Source organism: Acipenser ruthenus, chromosome 21 (assembly GCF_902713425.1).
Source record: "Acipenser ruthenus chromosome 21, fAciRut3.2 maternal haplotype, whole genome shotgun sequence".
NCBI classification, from domain to species: Eukaryota; Metazoa; Chordata; class Actinopteri; order Acipenseriformes; family Acipenseridae; genus Acipenser; species Acipenser ruthenus.
In genome coordinates this window covers 7,748,292-7,759,779 of record NC_081209.1, presented here as the reverse complement: position 1 = coordinate 7,759,779, position 11,488 = coordinate 7,748,292, and the positions used below count along the sequence as shown (strand labels likewise).

Below are 11,488 nucleotides of genomic sequence, written 5' to 3'. Positions count from 1 at the left end.
GGTACACATTGCCCTGATTCATTTCTAGCTAATACGTTTCAGGTCTGCTTTTATCATCAGGGTTGTTTTATCCTGTGCCCAGTTTAGCATTACAAGATACTGAAATTCATTGAGGGAGGTTTAATGGCATTCAAACAGAACTAGACCCAGATGTGTCATGTGTGACCCTGCAGAGCTCTTGTAAAAGAGCAGGCATTAGTCAGCTGTACCAAGCACAGCAAGGACCTGCTCGCTGCTTCAAGTGATTCATTCATATCTACAGGACTAAGTCACACCTCCCTAGGAAAATAACACGAATGCATGAATAGAAACACAAAAAAGTACAAGGATGCTATGCATTCATTGATGTTGTGTCTATGTAGGATTTTTATTTTTAATGGTTTTACCATGCTTTTAGTAAGCACTTACCATGTTTTACTTGTATAGTTAACATGCTAAGGACTTCTCCAGAAATTGATAAGGATCCTTCACCACCAGCACTGGATACAACATATTCAAATGAATACCTTCACAGTAAAAAATATATATGTACACATAGGCATATAACAGAAATTAGTTTTATTTCAACATACACAAATGTCACCAAAATAAAATCTGCATAAAGCCCTCTGAAAGTTAATTCAACTGAAGACAGTATTCAAAATTACATCTTGCCAACATCTGAATGTGAATGATTTCTAAACTATTCAAATAAACAGGGGGCTTTCATATTGTAAGAATTGTGCAGGGAATTTAGAGATCAAGGCTATGCAGAGAATGCTTTTGGCTGCTGGTGCTCAGTACACTGCTATTATCCTTTCCACACTTCTAAGATAGAAATTTAAAATATAATGCATTCATTTTTTTAACAGAAGATCTAATTACTAAAAACACTGTTGTGCATAATAGTTGAACAAAGGCAAAACTATATTCAAATTAGCACACTTCCGATTCTAAAAAAAGAAATACAAAAATAAAAAGTATTGCCTTAATTTTTAAATCAATAAAACAATAAGCCTACTTCAGATGTGGATTGTCCACACAAATGTAGAGGCCTAAAGTGTGTATCCTAGCAACGCGCTAATCTACCGTACTAGCACTAAAAGAAGCGCACTCTCACACACTCAAGGTTTTAATGCAAACAGACAACAGGAGACTTCAAACGGGGTTCTAATTTGATGCATCGATTCACCAATATGTAATCGAAGCTCGGGAAACTTTAGGACAGATGCACCCCTAATATATATATCTATATATCAAAGTGGCCAAAAGCAAGATGTATTTCAGAGCTTTGATATATTTGATATCACTGTTTATATTGAAGAAACAAAATCTAGGAGAAATCCTCCCGAGGCTACAATTTGTTTAGAAATACGTAAAGCATGCAAGTGTTTGGGTTTTTTTTATATTAAAGTATATTCATATTTTGGAATCTGGTTAATATTATTAAAAGTTATTTAAGCAGCACAGAAAAGGTGTAGCGCTTACTAGATTTTTTAATTTTGAAAAAAAAAAAAAAATCTGCAGCGCCAAACATTATGCATTGAACAAAAAGCAACCTACAGTATCTGATGTGAACCACAAAGGTGTTCACGAGAACATTCTTCACGACCCTCCAACATTTGAAAACCCCTGAATAGAAAACTTAAAAGGATAAGGCAAAGCTGAAAGCACAGTTTCTTCACACAGAATCTTTTCTTTTAAGATCCAGCTGGTTAGGAGTTCTTCTGGGGGACTTTAATTGTCACCTGGAAAAAAAAAAAAAAAAATTTACATTTTATTAACTGCAGTATTCTTGTGACCCTGCTCATATTCACACAAAAATATAATCATCTGTTGCTGTCTTCTACAGTTTAGCTCAACTATCACAGCAAATATTGATTACAATCCCCAATTCCTGGGATTCAATGATGCTGTGAACATTTAAAAATGTACCAAACAACAATATCTATGTTTAATTATTTAATGCACACACTACAAAAAAAAAAAGGTCCATCGAATACTCACAGTTTTCACTTCAGTGTAGTTCTCCAGAGAATACTCTCCGAGCTCTCGTCCGTTCCCAGAAGCCTTATAGCCACCGAATGGAGCTTGGGCACCAAACACATCGTAACAATTTATCCTGCGTGAAGTAAAAAAAAAATAATAAAAGATCACATTAGTCACAAAAATGTGAAGGTAATCCACAAACTGATTCTGAAGCATCCTAACAGCGGTCCTCAATCTGTGCTGTGAGCTGTGTGACACTGGATCTCTTACCAGACAGTGCCGGCGCGCAGTGCTGCAGAGATGTAGTGTGCCTTGTCAATGTCTCTTGTGAACACGGCAGCAGCCAGCCCGTACTGTGTGTCGTTGCCTCGTTCAATCACCTCCTCCAGCGTCTTAAACTTCAGGATCTGCATCACCGGTCCGAAGATCTGCAAAGGGCCAAACGAAAACTTCACTTAGATCTTTTGAAAGTGCTGCAAGGAAAATCTTTTTCAATAGTCTATGCCTGGAGGTCAATTAAACAAAAATGCCTTCATCTGTGTAGTAAAGAGGACCATTGCCTAACTGTCTGTTAAATTGTCTTGAGTTGACTGGTAATAAAGCCAAGGCTCTCCTTCGGTCACTGGCAGTGCCAGCTCAGCCCCAGTATAGCTCAGATTGGTGACACTGGTTGCGTTGCCTGTACCTCCTCCCTGGCGATGGTCATGTTGTCTTTGACCTCTCCGAAGATGGTGGGCTGGATGAAGTATCCTCGATCTGCCGCCACTCCACCGCCACACATCAGCTTGGCCCCGTCGCGCTTCCCAGCATTGATGTAGCCCAGGACCTTCTTGAACTGGTCCTCATCCACCTGCATCAGAGAGCCAGGGATCAATCTGACTTCGGCAAATAGCCACATGTTAAAGAACTAGTACAGTGCTATGTATGCATTTGGAGGTTTATCAGAACGTGCAGGTTCTCTGCAGAGGATTTTCAGTTCCACTATCCATTTCAATGAAGGCTGGTATTTCATTACAATATCCTACAGTAGTTATTGTAATTTAAGGAACAAGAAAACGATCTTCGGATGATTCTTTTGGGTTTTGACCGATTGCAACATACGGGTAACTGGACCCTCACTGTCTAGCTGTACCTGCGGCCCCTGCTCTGTCTGCAGGCTGAACGGGTCCCCCACGACCCTCTTCTTGGCTCTCTCCACGCTGCGCTCTACAAACTCGTTGTAGACGTCCTCCTGCACGTAGGTGCGAGAGCCAGCACAGCAGCACTGGCCCTGGTTGAAGAAGAGAGCGAAGTGGGCCTGCTCCACAGCATCTTCCACTGTGGAGATAGGACACAGGGCTCAGCAACTCCTGGGATTATACTGTAAGGATATACGTTGTGTGTGGGGTGTCTCTTATTGTTTAAGAGATGTCATCTCATGCAGTTTGGGTTACAGGACCACAAAGACAAGATGAGCAGTTCTGGCTGTTAAAACTCAGTGGAATGACGTCTCATACAATACACACAACATATTAACTTATAATAAATCACACAAATTAAGATTGTACTCGGGAATAGCTTTAAAAACAAAAAGAAAATGTGTTTTTGTAAAACAAAACTTTTATCCTACCCAGGCCGTGACACGATTCAGTCCAAAATCAACTGCCACAGTCCCTGAATAATGTGTAGGCCTACAGGTGCTGTGTCGTGGTGAGACTATTTACTAAAAACAAGTGCGGCCAGATGAACTTGGGCTTTTAAAAGTTTGTAGAAAGAGTGGTTGATAGGGTGATGTATTTTACAAAGGGTATTAGGCACAGGACCTGCACACAGGATGCTGGAATTTTGGCAAATACTTCACTGTTATTGGTTGATTTCTGATATGAGATTTATAATGTGATGATGAAGGTGTCACTGCTACAATCAATGTGATCTACCACGCTGGGAATTGTGTTAGTGCTGGTTCTGTTCCCCAAATGTAAAGGCACAAGCTGTCACAGAAGGAAACATTCAAACAAGAAAACCCACAGTTTGCATCTGACAGGATGATGTTGGGGCTCTTCCCCCCCAGCTCCAGGGTCACCTTCTTCAGATTCCTGCTCGCTGCCTGCTGGATCAGCTGACCAACCTGCAGGGGATACAACACAATGTTACACTCTGCTGGTGGAGCCATCAGTATCAGAATAATTGCAGCCCCAAGATATTTTGTGGTTATGTGTTCTAGCCAACACAGGTGTTTAATTACTGAGAAGTTTGATTACTTAAATTAAAGACGTTACAGTTTCTGAAACATCAACTCCTCTGATGCAATCGTTAATTCTGCAGCCCGGATCTGCAGTGCGCACTGACCTCTGTGGACCCAGTGAAGGCCACCTTGTCGATGTCCATGTGGGAGGAAATGGCCGCGCCGGCTGTGTGGCCGTACCCCGGAACAATGTTCACAACCCCCTCAGGGAACCCCGCCTGAAGGACCAGGGAGACAGTTAGGAGAAGGTAGTCTAATAAAGTACCAATAAACCCACACACAGACAGCTTCTGACATCTCCAGCTCACTGCTGAATACTTAACACATTACACCCACCTGCTGGCCAGCTAAACCCTTTTTAATTGAATCTAAAACACAGTTGGCATCTATATCCCCACCTGCTGGCTGCGGCACTGTATAACAACCAATCCCATTAGACAACATTGGCCAAAGCGTTTTCCTACTGACAATTTAAAAATCAATATGCTATCTGGAGGAAGATCAGCAGACCTGAATAATGCTCTTTACTCTGGCTTGGGAAGTGCATCAAAATACTGAAAGCTCCATTTGCATGTTCAGAGTTGCACCTCCAAGCCTAACCCTGAGGCTGCACGCTACAGCATCGTCTGTGTCTGGGAAGACCAGGGACTCACCTCTTTGATGAGGCTGGCCACGTACAGAGCGGTCAGCGGCGTCTGTTCAGCCACCTTCATCACCACTGTGTTGCCTGTGGCCAGAGCCGGTCCAAGCTTCCATGCCTGCATCAGCAATGGGAAGTTCCACTGGCAAGGAGAGGCAAGCAGAGCGGCATTAGCAGCTGGATCACACACTCTCATTGGACAGCACTCAAAAGCTATTTCAGGCCTTGCTTTGAGATTCACTGCTTACACCTGAGCTTGTGTCCAATTTAGCCTGAACTGCTCCATTACCCTGACCTACATTCATTTATATACAGTACATGTTATTTCACAATTTGATCATTCATTTGTTTAATGCACGGCTCTACCATGTCCACACAAATGTTTACATTTCTAATACTTTACTGTATAAGGTTCCTTCACTAATTCCGTTTTCTAGATTTCCCTGATGTGAAATAACAAGGCAGGAATGTACATAAAGGGGGATTCATATTTCACACAGCATTGTCGGAGTATCGCAAAAACTGTAAGATGACATGTGACATTCTGTTTGCCAACCTCAGGGTTGCTCAATAAAGTCAACAGTTAAGTAGAACCAAAAACAGTGCAAAACATCAATGTTGCGCAAATTATGCATGACCCTGTATTTGTCTTTATTTGCATATAACCAGTTTATAATTACTAAACAAACGTTCCTGAAGATTTAATGTTGAACAGTTGAATCATATGAGTAATCATATGAGTATGCGAATGCCCCTTGAATATTTTTAAATGCTCAAATCTAAAAATGATGATTTTATTAATGATGGTGCCCGGAGATATTCAGTTATTAAACCATGCTGCTATTTTGTTGGATCACAAACATGCTAACAGGTCCTGGTAAGAGGCAGGGGAAGCTATATTCCTGACCGCACTGTATACACAGAGTCCCCCAGACACCTGGTCCCGCCCCTCTCACTTTACTCACTGGAATGATCTGGCCGCACACACCCACTGGCTCGTGGCGGGTGTAGCAAAAATAGTCTCCGTCGATGGGAATGGTCTTTCCATGATTCTTGTCAGCCCAGCCAGCGTAGTACCTGTGCCAAAGAAAAGAGGAACACATTCAATCACCAGATCTGTGAAAAACAGCCAAATAACATGCATTCAGTATTTCATCCACAACCTGAACTCTATATCAGTAACTAGAGAATCGCCTTAGTTTCACCCAGTTAAACATAACTGGGACCAAGAGATGCACAGAACTTCAAACTGACTAATATAGTTGTTCTAGAGTGGTAAAAAAAATTAAGATTTTTATTGTTATTCTTTTGTAAACTGCATTTCAAATATGTGGGTAAATACTGGGTAAATGTGATGGATTAGCTACTACAGCACCTCATATTAGCTGCTCATGTATAGTTTACTTTGAGTTGTGATCACAAGTTATTGAAGATTCTGATCAATGTGAATTAAAGATTGCTAAATGACAAGCTTGGTTTCTTCTCACCCAAACTAAGCTGTATTAATAACAGTCGAAGTTGTTATAATAGTGGAAAACACTAGTGGAGGTTTTGAGTAAATTGTTGATGCTCATAACATCGATATATTTTGTAACTCCTGAATGTTTTGAAGACTTTTGCACAGCAGTGTACATATATGGTCCTTGGTTCTTTTCAGGTTGCTTGGTTTGAAATTATTTTCCTGTTTACATGTGTTACTGTGCATGCTGGGCTTTTACCATGGTGTACCACCGTAAAATGATCAAGTTAAATCATGTTTTTCTATAGGATGGACTCAAATCTAGAGCTTTACTGTGCAAATTAACTAACCTTTTAGTCAATTAAACTTTTATAAAGAATACAGCAAGAACAATCTGTACCTTAAGCACTTCACAACCAACGGTAGGTCGACGCTGTAGGAAATTGTATACGGTTTGCCATTGTCCAGGGTCTCCAGAGTCTGAAGGAGCAGGAAGAAATAAATTTGGTTTTTTATGGTCTCTTTTTGCTCGTGTAAAAGCTGCTGAGCACGTTCCGGAATCCATCCTCTTATCCTCTCAAATGTTGAGTTCGCATTCCGGAATGAGAGGACAAGAGGATGGATTCCGCTCCCTTTTTTTTTAGAGTCTGGAAAGATTGCAGAAAATACCCAGCGGGCACTGCACGCTAACCAGCAACGTCATCACAGCGCTGCCTTTTCATTTAAGCACTGGAATTGAAAGCGGGAACACAAGCAAATTTAAACTCCAACTCTTAGCATCTAAAAAAGTAAGTGGAATGCATTTCTATATATTTAATATTAAGTATTGATAATATGTTTATGTCATCATTACAGCAGGGCGTCAGCGTTTTTTTTTTCTTTCCCCTTCAAAGTATGCATGCTCAGAGTCTGCTCCTGTGTAAAGGCACCGTTCCTGTACAGAATGTCCCATAATCTTATCGGAAAGATTTGGGAACGCTAGTGTAAATGCACCTACTGTGTCTGGCAATCCTGCTAGGCTTTACTTCAGCCAGTGATAATACAGTACAACCATCTGCTAAACTGAGTCGGTGGCCTTCGCCCTGTATGTACTCTGTGACTCAACAAAGAAAAAGATAAGCAGCGTCCAGGATGAAGTAGAATACCAGGAACTGTTATCTGCCACAAAACATTGTATTGAACTAACAGGGAGCACTAGTGGAACTATCTACCTTACAGTAGGTGTTTTCAATGAACATACTGAAGAGGTCCAGCACTGGGTGCCAGTGTTAAACACAGATGTGGGAATCAACAGGTTTTCAACCCAATGTAAAGGAGACTGGGTCGCAGAACCACTACCTCGTGCTTGTCAGCCCAGCTTCTTAACAACTGTACAGAGGAGCCAGGCTCACTTGAAGTCATTGACCTGCTGATAGGTCAAATATAGAGTGGCATGTCAGGTTTGTGATGGAGTTAATTCTTAGTGTAACCCTCCGAATACAGTACTGTGTGAATAATGAGGGTTTCATCAAAAGTAACGTGTAACTAGGTACTCACAGCCAGATAGGCGGAGTCTCTCTCGATCAGGTCAGCCAATCGGTTCAACAGGAGTCCCCGGTGGGAGGCGTCCATCCGTCTCCATGGCGATCCCAGTCTAAAGGCCTGCTTCGCAGCCTTTACTGCTTTATCCACATCCGCCTTGAGTGAAAGCAATCACAACTTGGATAAGGGTGCATGGAGAGACCTAGGCTCCCAGCTTTTCAAACTGTAATCTGGAAGGGTAAAACCCCTGGATGTTAAAAATGAATTAATAAAAAGATTACTTTTGACAACTGAAAAGTGGGGGCAGAGTCCAGTACATGGCAGTGAATACATGAACAAATACAGCAACTAGATAAGATAAAAACAGACAAGCTGCTCTCACATGAAAAATACACCCTTTTTTAAAATAAAGAAAAACAAGTTACAAAACAAAAAGTAAAGATGTTCTAGTAGATAAAGATGATTAGGTAAATAGGAATAAAGGCATTGGAGTGCAACAAGTCTTGAACCACATACTTTTTGTCCTTAAAAGGAAAAAAGTTGCCTTTTTACCCAGCAACAATACCTTGTGTAAAAAGGCACAGTGTCGCATGATTAGCCTTGGAATGCAATTCTGAACAAAGATCCAATGACTCTGCACTTTGAACAGACTTCCCATCCAGGGAATGAAATCATTTATTGAAAAATAAAAATAATGATTTGCATCACAGCACATGTTAGTTTTGATGTATTGTATAGAGTACATGAAACACTTAATACATTTCCAGCTGGTGTCACTGACCCCGATTTGCAACAATCATTATATACAGTTATAGAGACTGAACAAAACAATGCAAACACTGTGACATGCAACAGTTATGTAATCTGCTTTCCCTCACACGACTAACCAACTTTTTTTAGCAAATAAGATTCCATTCATGTGACATATAAAAAGCTGCTTCTCCATTTCTAGCCCCGTTTCAGTCAGTGCTGATTCATCCAAGAGATACCTTTCACTGATGATTTTATTGAGAACAGCCATGGCTTTACGTGCCATTCTGGGGAACAGAATTCACGTCAGATTTCCACATAGAAATGCCCTGAAGGAAACAGAGGTGGTACCATCGAGGAGTGCTCGTGTATCCCCCTCTAGAACACTATCAAACCCCTTGTTACGTTCAGTCAGTCCTGGCCGCCCCTGGTGACTCTGCGCCCCATTGACAGTGCTGTGGCAGGTGTTTCTATGTTTGTGATCACGTTGAATTCGACGAGTACAATGCCATTCCCTTACCTTGTCTCCCTCTGCCACCTGGCAGATCACCTCTGCCGTGGAGGGGTTGACGGTAGGGAAGGTTTTCTTGCTCACTGCATCGTGCCACTCGTTGTTGATGAAGATCTAAAACACACGAGGGAGTCAGTGTGCATTATTTAGGAAAGAAGGGGGTAGACACACAGCTAGCAGCTAACTGCTAACAGGAGCAAAACCCTTTTAAGACTCGATAAAACTAAGCTGGGATTTGATACCTCATCAGCACTGTAATCTGACATGCCTTAAACTCGGTGAGCTGTTTCGAGGTCTGCTGAGTTTACAGAGTAGTTCTGGTAAAGTAGGAGACAATAAATAAAGAAAAATGATAATGTGCATTATAATATGCAGTGGTATAAGACTAAGGCAGTGGTCCTCAAAGTGGTGCCCACGAAGCCAGGCCATCGTGCCTGCGGCAGCTTTTATTAAATTATGGGTAGTGAACACATTTCTGGCGGGTCGTAGCGTAGGAAAATAAATAAAGCTTTCAACACGTTTTCAACAAAAGCGTCACAGCAGTCTGTTAACAGTGCTCCTCGCTTATGCTGTGCTTGTACGTACTCGACATCGAGGAGGCTAGCTGGTCCAGTGGTTAAAGAAAAGGGCTTGTAACCAGGAGCCCAATCATAAGTTAGCGAGGTAGGACATAAACTGTGTGTATCGGTTGCAGGTACTGACAGTAAGTTTAACCAATAGGAGAGTCAAATATCTGCCAATTTACGGTATTCTGCAGGAAAATTGAAGGCGAGTGAATAGCCAATGGGAAAGTAAAATATCTGACAGCTGTCCAATCATTCGTGAGCAGAGGCGGGGTGTTAATATGCTGGGTAAACACTGAATTTCGACGATTGTTATTGAAGGAAATAACACATTTCAGTATGTAGAATTTAATTTTCTCTATATATTTTTTTTTAATTTCACCAGACAAGGGAAACGCCACTTTCTCTGAATAATTGTACTGGAGATGAGTGATCTTTAAAACAGAGTAGTGTTGATAAATTTGCCAAATTACTACAAAGCGAGACGCTATCTATACTCTTATTTTGGTTTACTCGTGGTTATCTGTGTAAACATGCTATTTAAAAATGTTTGCATTGCATATTTTATATAAATTATTGAAAGACTAAGCGCAGCACGGACAATTACTGCCTGAGACTTGGCCTTAGAGCCAAGAATAACTCCCACTAAAACTCTTAGTATATATATATATATATATATATATATATATATATATATATATATATATATATATTCTGTATATGTCGCGGGAACGCAGTGTTTAAGATAATAATCTATGCAATAGTCAGCGTGCCCGCAAACAGCCAAGTAAGATCAATTTTTGCCCGTGCCCAAATTACTGTGAGGACCACTGATCTATACCAAGGAAATACCACGGAGTTGAATACAAATAAATACAGAGGTAACATCTAGTAGTGACGTGCTGTTGGCTTCATTCACAATTACTATTTTATGTCCATAAGCTTGTGTACACATATTTTTAATATCTTTCTGCACAGTTACCAGTGCTGAAACATTTCCTCCCGTATCCCATAACAATTTAAAGAACTTGCAGATTTTTCATAACAGCGGCCCTGCATCTCAATGACAGTGTTATGGCACTGGCAGATGTTTCTATTTTTGTGTACAAGTTACAAGGCCGTCTGCTAAATTATTATACAACATAATGAATGTGATTCGAGGTTGGGATCATAGACAAAAAATATAAAAGTACCACTGTATAATTTCCATGATATATAAGTCCAGTACAGTATTGTGGGTTGCTTTCGACGTACAGTATGTACGGGTAATGTATTTTTAAAAACTTGTTTACGTCTTCCGAAAGTCAATGTCAGCTCCACGTCACTTGCTGTTTCTACGATGGCCTTCTTTCAACAGAGCTCCGTACATGCATGTGCAGTTGTTGCACAACTCTGGAATCTCATGCCTCTTTACATTATTTTATAACTTTATATTTTTCAAAATGCATTTGTAATATTCGGTGCATTGGTATTTTATTGCAAATTAGTAACATTCACGCTCCTTCGTCATTATGTAGTGTTAATATATTTACCTTGTTGAAGTGAACTTCAGGCTGAGTGTTGGGCGCTGGTATTGACGCTGCAGCCGAGTACTGGCTAGCTCGAAACCGGAGCGAGAGACGAGAGATCTGGGGAAGTTTACTGGAGACCACGGAGCGCAGCATCATTAATTCCCTTTAAAAAAACAATCAGTACACAGAATATTATTTTAAAGTGGGAACAATTCTGCGTCGGCACTCACACACACACAGACACATTCACTCACTCGCAATAGAGTGACGAGTGGGAGGTTGTTTGAACACAACTGTATAATATATCTGAAGAGGCGTACTGGGTCATGCAAAACTCTCGG

At 40.9% G+C, this 11,488-nt stretch overlaps 1 protein-coding gene across 1 annotated transcript; it reads right to left on the bottom strand.

Moving 5' to 3' along the window:
* Positions 1-541: 541 nt before the first annotated feature.
* LOC117428090 (aldehyde dehydrogenase, mitochondrial-like) lies at positions 542-11,458 on the bottom strand. The gene is made up of 13 exons (XM_058994699.1): positions 11,169-11,458; positions 9,083-9,187; positions 7,828-7,968; positions 6,692-6,771; positions 5,798-5,909; positions 4,846-4,974; positions 4,297-4,410; positions 3,976-4,075; positions 3,101-3,285; positions 2,654-2,818; positions 2,239-2,396; positions 1,987-2,101; positions 542-1,727 (listed from the first exon to the last, which is right to left on the bottom strand). Exons 1-13 carry the CDS (start codon positions 11,301-11,303, stop codon positions 1,695-1,697), a joined length of 1,572 nt encoding a protein of 523 aa, XP_058850682.1. The 5' UTR covers positions 11,304-11,458; the 3' UTR covers positions 542-1,694.
* Between the last annotated feature and the right edge of the window lie 30 nt (positions 11,459-11,488).

Excerpts from the sequence above, each read along its gene's own strand:
- LOC117428090 (XM_058994699.1), bottom strand. The coding sequence starts at position 11,303 with ATGATGCTGCGCTCCGTGGTCTCCAGTAAACTTCCCCAGATCTCTCGT. Across the intron at positions 9,188-11,168 it reads CTGAAGTTCACTTCAACAAG|ATCTTCATCAACAACGAGTG; the intron begins GTAAATATATTA and ends CGTGTGTTTTAG. Across the intron at positions 2,397-2,653 it reads TGACCATCGCCAGGGAGGAG|ATCTTCGGACCGGTGATGCA; the intron begins GTACAGGCAACG and ends GGCCCTTTGCAG.